The 18,754-nt window shown below is 44.3% G+C and overlaps 2 protein-coding genes across 3 annotated transcripts in view; both read left to right on the top strand.

The window, feature by feature from the left end:
• Window positions 1–10,389, top strand: part of LOC309534518 (uncharacterized protein) — a 36,308-nt gene extending 25,919 nt beyond the window's left edge. Inside the window, exons 4-7 of the mRNA XM_082226719.1 lie at window positions 1,210–1,315; window positions 3,419–3,545; window positions 3,921–3,951; window positions 8,812–10,389. Of these exons, the coding sequence (XP_082082845.1) occupies window positions 1,210–1,315; window positions 3,419–3,545; window positions 3,921–3,951; window positions 8,812–10,142 (1,595 nt within the window). The 3' untranslated portion in view covers window positions 10,143–10,389. The remainder of the gene's footprint in view (window positions 1–1,209; window positions 1,316–3,418; window positions 3,546–3,920; window positions 3,952–8,811) is intronic.
• Window positions 10,390–14,185: 3,796 nt separating this feature from the next.
• The window catches only part of RNF11 (ring finger protein 11), a 29,863-nt gene continuing 25,294 nt past the window's right edge, over window positions 14,186–18,754 (top strand). Inside the window, exon 1 of one of the 2 annotated variants that reach the window (XM_082226812.1) lies at window positions 14,186–14,272. In XM_082226812.1, the coding sequence (XP_082082938.1) occupies window positions 14,201–14,272 (72 nt within the window). In that variant the 5' untranslated portion in view covers window positions 14,186–14,200. Of the gene's footprint in view, window positions 14,273–14,390; window positions 15,013–18,754 lie in introns of those variants that run through there. The other variant, XM_082226811.1, reaches the window with a different exon arrangement.

Here is an 18,754-nt window from a genome sequence, read left to right as displayed (position 1 = left end):
GCTTGAGCAGTGTGTATGGAGGTCCTGGGCTGCCCAGGTGGCAAGACCCCACTCTTAGCCTTGCTGATGTGGTTCAAAAGAAAGCAGAGCAATACATTTGTCGCCAGCATGCATTCTGTCACATTGGCAAAACAATCTGTGCCAAATGTATTAAAGTACTGTAGAGGCTGATTTTGAAAATTGTTGAAAAAATACAGCTAGATCTAATATTACTTTTAAATACTCATCTATGTTTTAAAGAGTGGGACGCGGGTGGCGCTGTGGGTAAAACCTCAGTGCCTAGGACTTGCTGATCGCAACGTCGGCGGTTCGAATCCCCGCGGCGGGGTGAGCTCCTGTCGTTCGGTCCCAGCTCTTGCCCACCTAGCAGTTCGAAAGCACCCCTAAGTGCAAGTAGATAAATAGGTACCGCTTTATAGCGGGAAGGTAAATGGCGTTTCCGTGTGCGGCACTGGTGCTGGCTCGCCAGATGCCGCTTAGTCACACTGGCCACGTGACCCGGAAGTGTCTCCGGACAGCGCTGGCTCCCGGCCTCTTGAGCGAGATGAGCGCGCAACCCTAGAGTTGGACACGACTGGCCCGTACGGGCAGGGGTACCTTTACCTTTACCTATGTTTTAAACAGAATTTTAAAAGGCCAGTGCTGACCAAAGACTCACCATCTATTTTTCTATCCTATGGGCAGAGAGACAAATTACAGAATGAAATGTATACTTCTAAAGTAATCTGTCTCTTGGCCCATAGGGGAAAAATAGATTGTTGTAAAGTAGTGGTGATGGTAATTTAAAACAGAGGAAACAGCCCAGGAGGAAGGGAATAAGAGACCCTTCTCTTCCCATTGCTTTTGCTCCTTTCAGCCCTAGATGTATGGCAGAATTTCTGCTAGCTGGGTTTATTTCTGGTACTGGAGTCAAAAGGTCAAAAACACAACTTTGTGAAGGGATTGTTATGGTCAAAAGTGAAGGACAGGGAGAGGTCAGCACCCATATCCCACCTACTTTTAATTGCCCTACGTCACTCTGCTTTACAGCTGTGTAAAGGACCTGCGTTCAGTAACATGGATATGCTGCTATAAATGTCTAATTAACTTTGCACATTCAAAGTGTCTGGTTTGTGACAGAAGTGTGATTTTTTAAAGAAGAAACACCCACAAAGTACTGTAAATGTTGAATACATACTATTAACTTTCAAAATATTTTTTTCTATTTAGATGTTTTGACGCATGTAACTTCTGCCCTTATAGCATGTGCCACTATTTTTGGACTAGCTCTGTTTACTTTGGCATTAGCAGCAGGTTACCTGTACTATAATAGAAGGTAGGTTTAAAGGTTTTAGTAGTTCATCTTGTTATATATATTCTAAACAATGTATCTTAAAAATCCCAAAGATCTGAAAGGCACTAAATGTTTCAAGACATAAATAAATAAAAAATAGAGTAATAAAATTAAAAGGTACCAAAAAGACCACAGTGTCGCCACAAATAAAGTCTCTTTGGGGTAAGTATTCCACAATCAGGGTGCCACCACCGAAAAGGCTCTCACTCTAGCAGCCACTCTCTGCACCATGTTTGGTGGTGGTATATTGAGAAGGGCATCAAAATATGTTCTTAAAGTTGAGGCAGTTTTATGTGAGGAGTTGATCCTTCAGGTAAACTGACTGCAAGTTGTTTAGGGCTTTTAAAAGTTAATATGGACTGGAAATGGACTGGAAGGACTGACATAATATATTCATACCAGACAGTCACAATTAACAATCCTGCTGTATTGCTTCCACGACAGGGATGTGTGGGGCTTAGGGCAAGGACTGGTTGAGTATCGCACCTCTTACATCTCCATGAACTGGGGAATTTTCATTATTGACGGATTTATTGCATTTATATACTGCCCTTCTGCCAAGGCACCCAAGAGGACTTACAATTTTAAGCTACTAAGACAAATAAAGTATATAACGTGGAATTTTTGCCCAGGTGGGGAGATGGACCGTCCAATTGGAGCAGGCCTTGATTTTGTCTTTGTCTCCCTCCCTCTCCACAGGGCAGGTGGTTCATACCCTCCAACATTTCTCCAATGACATCCCATTTCATAATGATAATTTTACTATTTATACCCCACACATCTTACTGGGTTGCCCCAACATATATGAAAACACAATAAAACATTAAGCATTAAAAAAACTTCCCTATACAGGATTGTCTTCAGATGACTCAGGAGTTGGACAATTCCATACCCTCCAACTTTTCTCCAGTGAAAATAGGGACATCCTAGGAAAAAGGATGCGGGTGGCGCAGAGGGATGCGGGTGGTGCTGTGGGTAAAAGCCTCAGCGCCTAGGGCTTGCCGATCGAAAGGTCGGCGGTTCGAATCCCCGCGGCGGGGTGCGCTCCCATTGTTAGGTCCCAGCGCCTGCCAACCTAGCAGTTCGAAAGCACCCCCGGGTGCAAGTAGATAAATAGGTACCGCTTACCAGCAGGAAGGTAAACGGCGTTCCGTGTGCTGCGCTGGCTCGCCAGATGCAGCTTTGTCACGCTGGCCACGTGACCCGGAAGTGTCTCCGGACAGCGCTGGCCCCCGGCCTATAGATGTGAGATGGGCGCACAAACCCCAGAGTCTGTCAAGACTGGCCCGTTCGGGCAGGGGTACCTTTACCTTTACCTTTAGGAAAAAGTGGGACATTCCTGGATCAAATCAGAAACTGGGACACCTTCTCTAAATCAGGAATGTCCTTGGAAAATAGGGACAATTGGAGGGTCTGATGGTGTCCCTTAACCTTGTGGGAGGGGGCAAGGAGGGGGCAGTGTGACTGGGAAAGGGCCACAAGCACAATGTTTTATGGAGAGCCCCTTTGAGTATGAGCATACCAAACATTTTAAGTCCCAGGTAGAGAAAGGTTATTATGGCTCCCCACCTCTCTGCCAGAAGATGGTGCACATCTGCCAAACAGATCCAAATAACCCTGGGATTCCATTCCCCGTTACAGGAAAATATACATTTGTGTAATTTGGGGTTCTGCAATTTACCACAACTAGTGCCTTATAGTGGTGGTCTCTATTCCTTCCCTCTGCAATGTTGCCAGCTGCCTTTTGAATAAAGATAAAAAGGGAGATAAAAGGGAGCGGAGCAACAGATATAAATTTTGCCCATGAGCACATACCACTTTGTATCCTCTATCCAGAAAAGCAAGAGCACATTCCAGCCACTCAAAAACAAGGAGTCATTGAGGGCCATGGCCTGTGGAGAGTTCTGAAGGCCAGATAGAGAGGAATAGAGGACCACATTCAGCTCCGAGGCCTTAGAGTTCCCACCTCTGATATATACCAGCGAGGCATTCTTTAAAACCTTGCTGTTTAATTTTATTACATGTTAGTTCTTTAGATTCATGATCTATAGAACCATTATATTTATATATTAAAATGCATTTCAGGCAATTTGTTCCATTTCTTGAAGCTGGTTTGAAAGGCGAAGAATGCAAAAAGGAATGGAAACACACTGCTTCTCAGTGTTGTCCGCCTATTTCTCTTTCACAGAATTTTCATTTTGGACAACCACAGGTAAAATATAATAATGGAAAATGAACTGTTAATATATGTGGCATTTTTGCACTGGTAATATTTTGAGGCCAAGTTAATACCTCAAACCGAAACACGTTTGCACTAGTTTAGCAAGGGAGGTCTTTCTGTAAGATGGCAACTCTGAGCCAGAGGAAACCAATTACATTGGAGCAGAAGTCTCAGTAGGTGAGTTTCTGCAGAACAGGGGTTGGAGGAGGACAGATCCACTAGAACAGGAATACAGAAGCTTCCTGAGTCTCTTACAAGCCAGCTATAAACCAAGCAAGCTACAGTTGAAAGTACTTTATTTTATATCATTTTTTAATATAATAACCATGGTGCTTTGATGATAATCTTTCCTTTTATGTCTCACAGGAATCAAGGAAAAATCAAATATTGGCAACAGGTATTAAAACTTTTCTTAAGAGTGCAGTTTGAAAATTTGTTATACTGCTGACATCGCTTGTAAAATAAAACAAAGTAGAAATCATATAAACTACTAACTATATGGAAATGCATGTTTCCTACTATCAGTTGTCTATTTTTAAAGACTAGAAAAATTAGATTCAGGCAAAACATTTTGTGAAAAGGCTCTTGGTAACAATGTGATATACCCCTACATACAATAATATTGTATGACTGAGGATGCTTAGGCCACGAAATAAATGTAGGGCAGGAAATAAATGTAACGTTAACAAATAGATGAAACAAACAGATGAAGTCATCATACCATGTTGCACTGTCCATCCACAAGAAGGGGCTGTTACACAGAGACCATGTTGTCTAAAGTGCATGGACTTCCTTATGAGGAACATCTAATCTTGATCTCTTCACAAAAAAAGTGCCAAAAGGAATAAAACAACACTTTCTCCCATTAATACTCAGAACCTGCAGTTCCTTTTACAGCTGCATTTTGTTTGTAGAAATTTAACACTTAAAATACAAGTTTGCAGTATGGAAGAGGGTACAAAAAACCCTATAACAGATTCTAGCTCTTCTGGTCACTTTCAATTACTGTATAGTGAAAATGGTGCTTTTCAGACACACACTGTATGTGCTTTTGAAAAGCTGGCCAATAATCATTATTCTTTAATAAGAGAGTCTTCAATACATCTACCCTAAACTCCAACTTGCAAATTAGAACCAACTTTTAAAAATTTGTCCTATATGGCTTTTCCCTTTTCTCTGCCACCTTTCTCTTTCTGCTACTTTTATTCGTCCCATTTCTCTTTTGCCTGACAAATGTAATGAATTTTGGTGCAACCTACCTAAGTTTGGGGTGCATTTGCCATTCTGACTCACCACAGCTTGCTACTTTGTTTCACGGCAAGAATCCGTTGAATTGCTTTTGTTGCTTTATTATTCACTTTTTAAATACGTTTTGATGCCCTTTTATGCTTGTGCATGTTTTCTTATCTACTGCGAGGATCCTTTCAAGGGGCTGAAGATGTGAGATATAAATAATTAACAAATACACAAAAATATTAAAAATTAGTTATACCACAGGAAAAATAGCACATATGCATGGGAGTAGCTGGGGGGGCAGGGGGGGCAGCTGCCCCCCTGAATCAATAAAAATAAATAAAAATACATAGCAAACTGAGGTTCTTTCCCCCAAACAGAACGCCTGCCCCCCCCAATAAATCCTGGCTACGTCCATGCACATGTGTAGAAGGAACTCTGAACTCATATGCGTGTATCAAATACACCAAAATCACTGAAAATCAGGCATCTAAGCAGCACTCCTATTCGCAGAATCTGCTTCTCCTTGACCTTTACTATCTCTCCCTTCCCTTGTGCCACAGCCAAATCCATTCATCAGGGTCTCCCATCTCTTGAGGGAGTCATTTTAGAGGTGTTATGGGGCTGCCAATGAAAGGAAGTGCTGGTAAAAACAGCTTCTTCTTTTTAAAAAAATGATATTTATTAAAAGTTTAACAATTACAGAAAAAAGAAAGCAACACAAAATTTAACAAGACATACATTACAATACATAAAAAGGAAACCATAAAAAACAATACAACAATATAACCAAAAAAGAACAATAACACTAAAAATCCAATATTCCAAATCTTTATCTTTCATTTACTTGTTTCATCGACCTCCTCACACCTCCCTTTTTGTATTCTAGTTCAATTAATTGTTTCAGCAAATTCTTTCCCTCTTTCTCAATTTTTATTCTATAATTTATCTTAACAGTCTAACCCAGGGGTGTCAAACTCAAATTCATCGGGGGGCCGCATCATCAGTTTGGTCACCCTCAAAGGGCCGGTTCGAGTTCGAGTGTCTTCAAAGCCCATGACACCTTTAACAGCTGGATTAAGTAATGCAGAGCTTCTGGCTCATGGAACACTACACCTTGATTTCATTTGAATACATATATGAATATAAAAATTGTTTCCTGTTTGGCTTGGTGTTTAAGTTACACAAAATGTGCAGGTTTTAATTTTTCTCATTCCCCAAATTTTAATCGAGCATTTGTTTGGATTTCCCCCCCTTTGCTACCTACCCTAAACCTTTGAGGAGGGCGGGAACTGATGGCCGGACCCTGTAATAACATTGAGGAAAAAATTGCATGATGTGTAAATACCCTAAAAAATAAACCAATTCCTTATCAGCTTTTTTCCATATATAAATTTTTGCAATGCGCACCCTGCGGAAGCCGCGCCTGACGTTATTTACAAAACATGCACTTGCGTATCGAATTTGCTTTTGAATCGCGAATCCCCAGAGGCAGAGGATGCTGTTCATTGGGCAGCACGGAAACGCACCTAAAGAAATAAAGAAAGAAAAGCAAAGCAAAAGCACGCCGCCCCGAGTATTCACAGGGCACGCTCCCGAAACACAAGCGCGCTCTCGGTCTCCCTCTCTCCAACGCGCGCGAAGCCGGCTCTGCCCTTCTCTGCGTTCCACCTCGCGCAGGCGCGCTGGGCTCCTGCCGGGACTTATTTCACCCCGGCGAGCCCGAAAAGAAGTTGAGAGCAGCAGCAGCGGCCTCCTATATCCAACCCCGCCCTCGCCGTGTCAAATAAGTTTCGGCTAGGTAGCTGGAGGAGGGGGAGGCCTACGCAGAAGGGACCCGAGGCGCCCTGTGCGCGCGCCGTAGCCCAAGCTTCCCTCACAGATATACGGTATATAGACCAGACTACACGGGCCACAAGATGAGGTCTCGCGGGCCGGATTTGGCCCGCGGGCCTTGTGTTTGACACCCGTGGTCTAACCTATTTATTAACTCAGCAAATCCTTTCCATCTTTAACTGTATTCTGTCATTAAATTACCTTAATTTATTTTAACCTTATCTTACCATAAAAAACCTTAAAACTTAAAACTTAATACTTATTTATACATAACTCCTTGTATCATTTCTACTAAAGCCAAGTAGTTTCATTCCAACATTTTTCCTAACACTCATTAATTTTACACTAATTCTCAAAATGAATTTTTTAAAAACTTTCTTCCAATCTTCATCCAACGTCTCTTCTTCCTGGTCTCGGGTTATGTCAGTCCTTTCTATCCATTCCATCTAGTCCATCAACCTGGTGATCTTCTGTCCGAGGCTCTTAAGTCTTTTCCATGTCCCTTCTGCAGATCTTCTTCTTGTTTATACCTGCACTTTACTTTGTCTTTTGCTGATCTTATTCTTAATTTCCTTCCTTTCTCATTGAGGAGTAGGTCTCGGGGAGACTCCAGTCCAACCATGTCTCCATCCCCCCTCGGCAGGTCAGCCCATTCTCCACAGTCAGCACTGTAATCCAAAAAGTATTTGTAGGCATGTTTCAAATCTCTCCAAAGTTAAGAACCCCCACAACTCCAGACTCCCCCTGGCCCAAAACCATATCCCAAAAGCTGATACATCCCTGCATAGGGGGGTCCATCCAACTTCCCATCTCCAAACCAAACAGTACTCCATCTCTCCAAATCTGACTTTCTCCAGATTCAGTCGTCAAAGACAGCAGCTTATGTTCCGACAAGGCCTCGGGTCTCTCCATTTCTGTTACTTGAGGTTCAACAACAACCTCCTCCATTATCTTCTGCACTTGCCATGTCAAAGCAGATTCCTGGGTGGGTTCCTGAGTGGTTTCTATATGAGTATTCACTGTTTGTCCAAAATTACTGACTACAACAGTCATCGAATCCATCTTCTCATGCAGCTGCTCCAACAAAGCACTTGTCTTGCAAAAAGCAAGCACCAAAACTTCTTCTAAGCACATTCTTATCCAAGGTCAAAGTCTGGTCTCACGATCCTTAATCTCCACAGCTGTGGAATTCCCCAGATCGACTCCAGCAACAGTTTAAAAAGCTCCCTCTAGAGGAGACAATTTCTATTTGTGTCCATCTTTTGAAAGCAGGTCCAGCAAGAAAAAAAATATTACTTTCGTTTTTCAAGTATTTTGTTTCTTTTAAATGCAAAAGGCAACATTGGAATCAGTATGTTTCTCTTTTTTAGCTATCTGTCAAAAGACGTTTCATTCACAGTCGATGAACTTCCCCAAAGCGTCTGTCTCTGACACCCCGTTCCCAGGTTCGAGACGGTGGAAATTTATCTTTCTTTACTCTCTCTCCTGCAGGTTTAAACAATCTAAGATTCCCCCCCCCCTCTTCTCCTGCTTCCAAGAGGGGTTTTGGTAATTTTAACTGAAGGAAATTTAGTCCTTTACATACGGCTTTCCAGACTTTAGCTTGCAAAATTTTTGCTTCAGTCTATTTACAAAAGTGGAAGGCGGACTTCCTGTTTAGAACCTTCCCGCTTCGGTGCCAAATTAAAATGTTTCGTAGTCCAATTTTCCGTTCTACTCACGGGTAGTTGTTTAGAGTCCAATTGTCCACAGGAAAAAGTCAGCGCTCTCCGGCAACGGCTGTGCGGCTTCGCTCCGTAAAAGTAGCAGTCGATTCAAAACACCACGCCACTCACCCCACTTCGCTTCGGATCCCCTAAAAAGGGTTTCCCCGCGAGTAGTGGAGGCGCTCTTGGTGTCAGCCGAATCCCACGTTCCCAGGCTTCCTCCGTCTGGGATTTTTGAAGGGTCTCCGCCTTTGCTGCGGCGGCAAGACCCGATTTTCACGGAGCGGGTTCCTCTCGGTCAGAGAAACTCCACCGTTGCCGATGGTGCTAACCCGGAAGTCCTGGTAAAAACAGCTTCTGCTCATCCCCTTCCTCAGACAGATCTTTGGTTCCAACTCATTTTATCTAATATAAATTTATGATATGGTTACATTTTTAAAATCATGCACTTCTAATGAACAATGTGATCCTTTTCATTGCAGCTACTAAAACATGTTCCAAAGAGGAATTTGTTATTATGAAGGAAATATATAGCAGCTCTGATACAGAAGGCAGTTCAGAAATATCATGTAGAGGTTTGACTATAAGATCCAGAGCGATTGTGCTTCCGTCTCGGTCCAGTGACAGCATACAATCATTATTTGATGTACGTGATGAGGTCTCTTCCCAACAGTCCGTGACCATGGATAATGGTTCCAGCACTGTCCCCCCAAAAAACGACCTGGTTCCTGTTCCACAACAGCCAGATAATCAAGAGCAGAGTACCTCTAATGATGTGTCATCACAACTGAAGAAAACAACTATTTCAAAATCAAAATCCGACAATGATCTCACAGTATCTAGTAAAGTATTGCAAGGAGTCCAGCCAGACCATTGTTTATATGATGTTAAAGAACCAAGTACCTCAAAGGATGTGACACTAAAGAAACCAACCATCTCAGAGCCAAAACCTGACAGTGCTATCACAGAGCCTACCAAAGCATCACAAACAGGCCAGACACAGGCAGTTCTGAAGTCAGAGCCTGTCAATGCTACCACAGAGCCTTCCTCTACTGAAGCATCACAAACAGGCCAGACACAGGCAATTCTGAAGTCAGAACCTGGCAATGCTACCACAGAGCCTTCCTCTACTGAAGTATCACGAACAGGCCAGACACAGGCAATTCTGAAGTCCGAACCTGATAGTGCTACCACAGGGCCTTCTTCTACCGAAGCATCACAGACAGGCCAGACACAGGCAATTCTGAAGTCAGAACCTGATAGTGCTACCACAGGGCCTTCTTCTACTGAAGCATCACAAACAGGCCAGACACAGGCAATTCTGAAGTCAGAACCTGATAGTGCTACCACAGGGCCTTCCTCTACTGAAGTATCACAAACAGGCCAGACACAGGCAATTCTCAAGTCAGAACCTGACAATGCTACCACAGGGCCTTCCTCTACTGAAGTATCACAAGCAGGTCAGACACAGGCAATTTCTAACACAGGACTTGACAATGCTGTCATAGGGATTTTCTCCACTACAGTATCACAAGTAGACCAGGCACTGGCAATTTCAATGTCAGAAACTGACAGTGGTGTCATAGGGCTTTACTCTACCACAGTATCACAAGTAGACCAAGCATTGATAATTTCGAAGCCAGTACTTGACAACGCTATCACAGGGCCCTTCTCCACTGAAATATCACAATCAGACCAGACGCAGAATATTTTAAAGTCAGAACCTGACAATGCTATCATGCCACCTTCTTCTACGACAGTATCACAAGTGGACCAGCCATTGACCAAGATTTCTACAGTGCAAAATCCATGATCAATATTTTACATCTTGGTGAATAATTTTAACTCTTCTCACAAATGTTGATGGTTCTGTTTCCCACTAAACAAATTCTTTGAATATGCTTACATGAAACATGGAGAAATTACAATCTGAGTTTTGTGACGAAAAAGCCGTTGAATAGTAGTAATGTGTCTTAAGATTTTTTTAAAAAAAAAATGTATACGTACTGGGCAACATAAATTCTGAATTATTTTTCAGAAATTAAAACTGACTAAACATATTGGAAGTCATTTTAATTTAGGTGAGAGATGGCAGACATCTTTGTATTCAGGTTGTTGTGTGGACAGCATGTGGGAAAGGGCCATAGCTCAGTGGAAGAGCTTCCAGTGTTCCTAAAAAGGTAAAGGTAAAGGACTCCTGACAGTTAAGTCCAGTCACAAATGACTCTGGGGTTATGGCGCTCATCTCGTTTTACTGGCTAAGGGAGCTGGTGTTTGTCCACAGACAGTTTTTCTGGGTCATGTGGCCAGCATAACCAGAGCAGCGCACAGAAATGCTGTTTACCTTCCCGCCAGAGCAGTACCTATTTATCTACTTGCACTTTGGGTGTGCTTTTGAGCTGCTAGGTTGGCAGGAGCAGGGACCGAGCAATGGGAGCTCACCCCGTTGCGGGGATTCGAACCGCCGACCTTCCGATCGGCAAGCCCTAGGCTCCATGGTTTACACCACAGTGCCACCTGCGTCCCTCCCAGTGTTCCTAGTATGGACATAATTTGGGTTTTCCCTTCTCAGATCAAGATAGAGATGGCTGTGAATAGGCAAATACTTATAGTGGCATAAATTAAATTTCAATACTCCAGCAGAACAAATCCCATTTTCCTCTGGAGGAATGTTATTTAACAGAACATGTCTATGATTAAACCATTCAGATTTTAGTAGGAAAATCTAAAAATCACATAGCATTTATGAGAACTTAGACCGTTTCTGCTGTTTATAGCATTTCTATAAATTATTGCAATAATCCTTGCATGCAACAACATTGCAAAGTAGGCCTAATTGCAGAGGGAGGTTCAAAGCGTATCTACATGGTGCTTAGAGAATAACTTGCACCTAAATATTAGTGAGACAAAGGAGATGGTGTTGGACTTCCAGAAGATGAGAGGGGAACCTGCCCCGTTGTATATCGGGGGGAGGAGGGGCTGTGTGGAGAGAGTCTCCTCCTTTAAATTCCTGGGAATCTACCTTAGCGAGGACCTCACTTGGAAAATCAACGTAACTCAGGTGGTCAGAAAGGCCTAACAGAAACTCCATTTCCTCAGGGTCTCGCGAAAGTAATACTAAACAACAGCTGATGAACTCCTTCTGCCGGTCCACAATAGAAAGTGTCCTTTCATATTGTTTCACAGTGTGGTATGCTGGCCTGATAGCCACGGACAGAAAGTCTCTACAGAGGGTGGCACAAGATATCATGGGCTGTCCCTGGAGTCCGCTAGATGACATTGCAAGGGATCGTTGCCTTAGGAGAGCGAGAAAAATTCTCAGGGATGACTCACGCCCTGGCCATCACCTCTTTAATCTTCTACCCTCTGGCAGGACATATAGAAGTATAATCAGCCGTACCAACAGACTAAAAAATAGCTTCTATCCATGGGCTTTTTGGCTGTTGAATGGAAAATAACATAGCGAAATTGACTTGCGAGGTGATGTGTTGTTTGATAAGAGATGGAGTGTTTGTGGGGGGGAGGCTCGCTTAATTTCATTGCACACAGGCTGTACAATGACAATAAAGGTCTTGTTTTAGTATTGTCATATTGCAGATATACTGAGAGAGAATAGTGACTTGCTTAAAGCTACCTAGGAAGTTCAAGGCCACCAGGACGAGGCCATGAGACATGAACCAGTGGCATTCTGGTTCAAAACACACTCTGGTTCCAGTGGCGTAGCGTGGGGGGTGCAAGGGGGGCAGGCCGCACCGGGCGCAACATCTGGGGGGGGGGCGCTCGCTGCCTCCGGAGTCGCCGAAGAGCCTCGGGCGCAGGCTGTAGCAGAGCCGCATGTCTCGCGGCGCCCGGCTGAAGGCACCCGGCAGGCAGCGGCTCTCAGCACTCGCCGCGGAGGACGCGCCAGGCAGCCCCTCCTCACAGCCCCGCCTCCGCCGCTGCTGCTGCAGCTGCTGGGCCATTGCATTTTCCTCGCCTCTCTGCCCCCCTCCTCCTCCGGGCAAGCGGCGTCGTTTGGGCAGCAGCGCCAGCGGCAACTCGCAGGTTAGGGGTTAGGGGGCGCAAATTACTTGCGTTGCCCCGGGTGCTGACAACTCACGCTACGCCGCTGTCTGGTTCAAAACACAAATCATGATGGTACATCAACTTATGTGTGGCAGCAGTGGCCCAGTGGAAGTCTGGTGCTGGCAAATAATTGCTGCTGCTCCACTGGTTGCACATGGTCTGAGAACTTGATTTTTGCTTCAGTGCTTCTTTTCTCACTGTTTTTTTGTTCCAAATTGAACTGAACTGAAGCCATTTTTGAAATCCTACTTCCAAATCGAACTGAACTGAAGCCATTTTTGAAATCCTACTAGCAATAGTGAAGTGGATTGCCTCCCAGTTTCAAAGATAGTAGCCAGCCTGCTAAATGTCTATTAACACCTACTCCAGGGAATAGAGTTTTAGACTCTTCGGAAACCCACTGTGAATACTTTGCAAGGCACTTCAAGGCTAAAGTCACCTCTATAGCAATATTGGTGCTATATCCACTGCAGTCTCCACTGAGGTGCAATGTCTGTTGCAGCATTATGGGATCAGTTTTGGTGGATGCAGCCTACCGGTGAAGATAAGGTGCTTAGGACAATGCGGCAGATGTGTCTTCTTGCCCCTTGCCCCCTTGCCTTGCTAGAACTTGCTGAAATGGTATAACCAGATGAGTCCAGGGGTAAATCCATGTATCCTTGCAGGAGAGAGTGGTCCTGGCCATCCTGAAAGAGGCGGTGATCTGACCACTGGCTTGTGACAGTCCAGAGGCCTGAGTGAATAAGAATGTTTTTGCTTGGTGTTTAAAAACAGTGCTGCTGCTAGGCCTCCCTCCCTGGGGGCAGCATTCCATAAACAGAGACCCTCTACTGAGAAGGCCTGTCCTTGTGTTCCCACCCTCTGCACCTCCCTCAGAGGGGGCACAAGGAGAAGGACCTCAGGTAAAGAACGCAGGGTTCAGGTTGATTCATGTGAGAGAGGCTATCCTTCAGGTGCTGAGGTCGTGAGTCACATAAGGCTTTATAGGTCAAAACCACCTCCATCTCTGCTGAGTGGTGCACTTTAGGGATTCTAGGCATTTACCCAGGGTTTGTGTTTCCTTTGGGAATAAGACACAGTTGAGACTGGCATCTTTATGATATATGGTTTATTTGTACATATATACAACTTAAACCCAGATGAAGGGCTAATTTGTGAGAATTCACATTCCAAGCAGGTCTGGCCTTCCTAAGTGCAGCATTTGATTCAAAGAACTGCAAAAAGGCTTGCTCTGTGTATCTCTTCTCCTGGCTGTCATTCCCAGATCACATGGAGTTCTGCCCCTCCTCCTCCTCCCTTGCAGACTCAAGGACCTCCTTCAGCAACTCCTTCAACCTACAACAATATTAACAAAGCTGGAGAATAATTTCTGGTGTCTCACATTTTTTTTTGCTAGTGTTGTTTTTTAATAGATAATACAAAACCATTGTTGCTTCTTGGTTTTATGCTCGCCATTGCCAGTCTGAATTAGAATATGCACCCCACCTAACAACACAGTGGGAGAAAACAACACTTGCCAGCGCAACGGGGAAGTAGCCAACATATTAACGCTGTCATCTCGAACATACTTATCCGGCAGCAAGTCTTTGGGATTTCTCAGGAAGTATATACTGTACATAGAATCGGGCTCCCTACAGTTGCCCTGAATTAAAACGACAGTCTTAACGGAGAAAGGTTGCCAGCTGCTTCTTATTTGAGGGGATGCAACGTTACACCTTCCAGACAAAAGTGCTACAGCTGTGCCCGGGGGGGGGGGCTCCTTTTAGAACGAAACGCGTAATCTGACGGGAACTTAATACGGGAAGCATGTCGGGACAAAACGCCTCCTTTGGCGAAGGGAAAAAGCCGCTGGTTTCAACGCCGCCGCAGATCCTGAAGGTGCTTGTTTCTCCCTTTGGCTCGGAGAGGAAGGTGGGGGCCGGGCGTGCAGCGAGAGAAGCCGGGCCTGTAGACATCAGGGCGAGAGGAGGGAGGAGGGAGGGGAGGAGGAGGAGGAGCTCCGGAGCGAGAGAGGCCTGCCTGACAAAAGCTCAGTGCGCAGAAGGCTGGTGACCAGGAAGAAGAACCGCGCTTGGGGCTGAGGGAGGAGACGGGCTCTGTGTATATACCTGGACGCCGCCGCCGACGCCGCTTCCCCTGCCCGTTCCCCCGCCGGAGGTCTAAGCAAGCCCCTTGCCGAGGCCCTAATGGCGGCCGAGGGCTAAGACCGCTCTCCCTTCCCTTCCCAACCCCGCTGCCATTTCTCCGCCGGAGTGCGGCGAGGAAGAGGGGGAGGCGGGCGGGCAGGCAGCGGGTCCCTGGGGCGAGCCGACTCGGGGCTAAGCTGCTTATGCAGGCTGGCAGGCTGGCATGAGCTTCCTGAGCTGGGCTCCTGCTGCTGTTGCTGCTGAGGAGAGGCCGGAGGAAAGCCGTCGCCCGGAGCTGCCATTGTGTCTCTGAGGAGGAGGAGGGAGGAGGAGGAGGAGGAGGACACCCCCCACTTCCCTTTGGGGAAGATGGGGAATTGCCTGAAATCCCCCACCTCGGATGACATCTCCCTGCTGCACGAGTCCCAGTCGGACAGGGCCAGCTATGGGGATGGGACTGAGCCGGATCAGGAGCCGCCGCCGCCATATCAGGTACCGTGTGTTGGGGGGTGAGGAGAAGGGCAGGGGGAAAACACAACAAATTGAGAGGAGGTCGGGGTCGCCGTGAGAACGGCTGCGCGTGTCAGACGGACAAACCCGGGGCTGGGGTTGCGGGGTGGGGAAGGAGAGGAATTTAAAAGGTGGACGGGAAGGCTACAAAAAAACCCCACCCAAAACACAGGACAACCTGGTGGGGAAGAGGCTTCATTTATTGATATTTGTGTGGATGTTTTGTTGGGGGTGGTGTTGTTTTGTTTTTTAAATGAAAATCCCTCATACTTGTGTCATTTATGCAACGGCTAGGAATCGATATTAACCAAAATATTAACCAAAACCAAAATACTATCGATATTAACCTCATGAGTTGAATGTCAGAAATTGGGGGCCTCCCTTCTGCCCCCACCTTACCCACCCCCAGTGCTTATTCTACTCCTGAGGTTTGAAATTTGACAACTGTCCAGACCTCTCTCGAAGCTGAACCTCTTGCTTTCAGCCTGATGGGGGAGACTTTCTTTGTTTCTTCTGTGCCTCTCTTGTCTGATTTTCAGCGTTAAAATGCTGCTGTGTTTGTCTTTTAATATGCCGAGCTCCCTTTTTAAAAGGCAGATATATAGAAAACAGCTTTCAGAAGTGAGCTTGGAACACTGTACTGGGCAAAATATATATAACAGCAACAAAAATAAAACAGAACTGCATCTTGGGTTGAATAAAACAGATTGTAACCATTTCTACTTGGAAGCAAGCTCCAAATTTCAGCGGGGATTACCTCTGTGTAAGCATGTTTCACACCTAATTGATGACACTGTTTTTCTGGACCTGATAACTTAATTATGACATTTTAAAATTATGATTTCAGATATAGTCTCTTCATTTAGGCCACAGAACAGGGGTTCTAGTTTTTCAGCTTGTGCAGCTTCCTTTGTTTCTTCATGCGGTGACATCACTGTCTGGTGTTGTTCTTGTCTCATTACCTTGTTAAGGCGAAGACTGTACAAACACACACACACACACACACACACACACACAGTATCTTTGTCTCAGTTTCTTTATTCTGCCATTCATTATATGCAAAAGCAGTAACTCCAATCATTAATTTTGAACTTTCTTATGGCAATAGATCCTATTTCTCCCAAGTGTGATTGTCAGCAGGCCAGGGCAATGACATTTTCCTCCTGGGTGTTTTCTTATTCTCTTTCCCTTGTGTCCTCTCTGGTATGAATTTGCAAGTTTTAGAATTGGGATTATTAGCTTTTTATTGTTTTTCATTAATATTTTTGCTGATGTCAAAATATATGAAGAAATTTTAATCTGTACTGTATTTGCGTTCATTTTATAACCAGAAAAGCACACTTATTTATGTTTTGGAGAAACAATAAATTATTTTTGTCTCATTGATTTACATCTAACAGTGTATTAATCTAGATTTATACCTTGGTATTAGAACAGCTGTAAACAGAATGAATTATTTTATGAATATATAAGGCTTGGATTCTAAGCAATTACATTTCCATATTTTATTTAAGATAAAGGAAGTATTGATTCTCCCCCTCCCCCATCACTTTATTTTTTACAGGATATGAGATGTTTTCTTAGCAAGCACTGAATCTTGAAATGTGACTTGCACCCTCATCTCAAACATAAGCCTGGTAAGCTTAGCACATTAAATCATAGTTAAAAACAAACAATGGTTTAATGTAAAAAAGCAAGGTGCACACGGCTCAAAAGTTCTCCCTTTGCTTGTCCGCTGCTGACCCATTGGAAAACAAGACAGTCTGGCTTGTTGTGACGTGTGAATCTTGGCTTACTTTACTTCTCAATTATGTGTTTGGGGAAAACAAACCACAAACCCATGTTCAGGCATCACAGCAAGCCAGAGAGTCACTTGTTTCCTGGTGATACAGCAGGAGTGGCGCCATGTTCAAAATTCCCCCCAGAATTTTTTGCGCTTGGCTTTCGGCCACTTGCGACCAAGTGAAGATGCCTGGGCACCAGGATGGCGCCCAATATCTCCATCATCTGGCAGACTGGTGCACAGCAGCGGGGCTTTTTGCTACCATGCTGTGGCGCAAGTCACCTGGTTCACACCATAGTGCTTCAGCGAAAGGGCAGTCTCTTCTTCTGCAAGCCAGCTGATTTGCGCAGTTGTGTAGCAGCAGAAGACTGCATCTTTTGTAGAGCATTATGTACCACTTCACATTTTTCCATCTGCGTGAGGCAGGGCTGGGGTCCTGGTACAAGTAGCAGTGCTGAGCCCAGCTTGGAGGCCAGCAGCTCGCATGCCCGCTTGCCCCATCGCCTGATCCCTGTGGCAGGGCTGCACCGGGTCCCTGCTGCTCTCACTCCTCCTGCTTGCACAGCCTGTCTGCACTTGGGAAAGCCAAGACTTGGAGCTGTTCAAGCTGATGGAGGAGGTCCTGCAAAACTTTAACTCCTGATGTTTAGACAGGAGCAGTGAACAACACTATAGTTAACTGTTGTAGCTTGTCTTCACTTACCCCACCCCACTGCCCTGAACAGTTGTGAAGAATATTCTTACGTTAAGAATGGTCCGAGTGACCATTAAGAAAAAGGGACAGGAATAGGCCAATATATATGTGGATCAAGTGACTTTTCTTCTTTAAGTTCTCAACTTAACTCAACTCCTAGTTCAAGGTTGTCATCTGCACTAGCCAGATGTTTAACTGATAATCAACCACAGTCAGTTCATCATTTGAAAAATAAGACTTTAGAGCCATCTTGCCCCAAAATGGCAACTAGACATTCAATTTTGGCGACTGTAACCTTGATTAAAGGTGCCATTTGGTCCCTAGCTTATATATCTGTGTTTCAAACATTGGAGTGGAGCAAGAATTTTTAAAAACATACTGCACATTCACATTAAACCATATTTTGTTTTTAACTATGGTTTTAATGTGACATGTAGACCAGGCCATTTGAACTCCCATTGAGTTCAATGAGATACATTTCCAACTGAAGTATGCATGCATATGATTGCAGCCTTGGTATTTTGGAATGAGGTTTGATAAAATGCTGCTCCTAAAAACACTAGCAGTCATCCAGTGAAGTTATATCTGCACGTACAAGAGACTGTTCATTTGGCGTTTTTCATTTTTACCTTGGGTGCATGCATGTATCTGGCATGCACATTAATCAGGATCACATTCACAACTATCATGTTGCAAGGACTTACTTCCATGTATTTAATATCAGGATGTAAAGTCATTCAAAATATTCAAATAATTCATAGTTAACAAAATTACAGGAAGTATTTAATTTATATCGGTCACCTACAGGTGTTTTAGATGATAATTATAGGTTGGCTCTGATGGATTGTGTGAATGATTCAAAAGAAGAGAATGCAGGGATGTTATAGAAGGATCACCAATATCTGAATCTTGTGCATAACTTTGCACAATTTTGGGAAATAGATGGCACTGAAAAAAGTGGGACTTTTTCTTTCTGAGTATTGCTCTGCAAGGCTGCTTTTCCTATGCACAGTTACTTGGGTGTACTGTATATTCCATTGAACTCAGATTATCTCAATAAACATGAATAGGATAGGCTCTGCACAGTTGCAATTATGTGCACACTTATTTAGGATATTGTCTAATTGAAGTCAGTGAAATTTACTTTTAGGTAAAGATGCATAAGTTAGAAGGCTGCAGTCTTAACATACTTACTAAAGCGTAAATATGATTGAACTCAGTGGATAGTTCTGAGTGAACATTCTTAA

Source organism: Podarcis vaucheri (genome assembly GCF_965113315.1).
Source record: "Podarcis vaucheri genome assembly, chromosome: 6".
Taxonomy (NCBI): domain Eukaryota; kingdom Metazoa; phylum Chordata; class Lepidosauria; order Squamata; family Lacertidae; genus Podarcis; species Podarcis vaucheri.
This window is presented reverse-complemented; position numbering and strand designations above follow the sequence as displayed.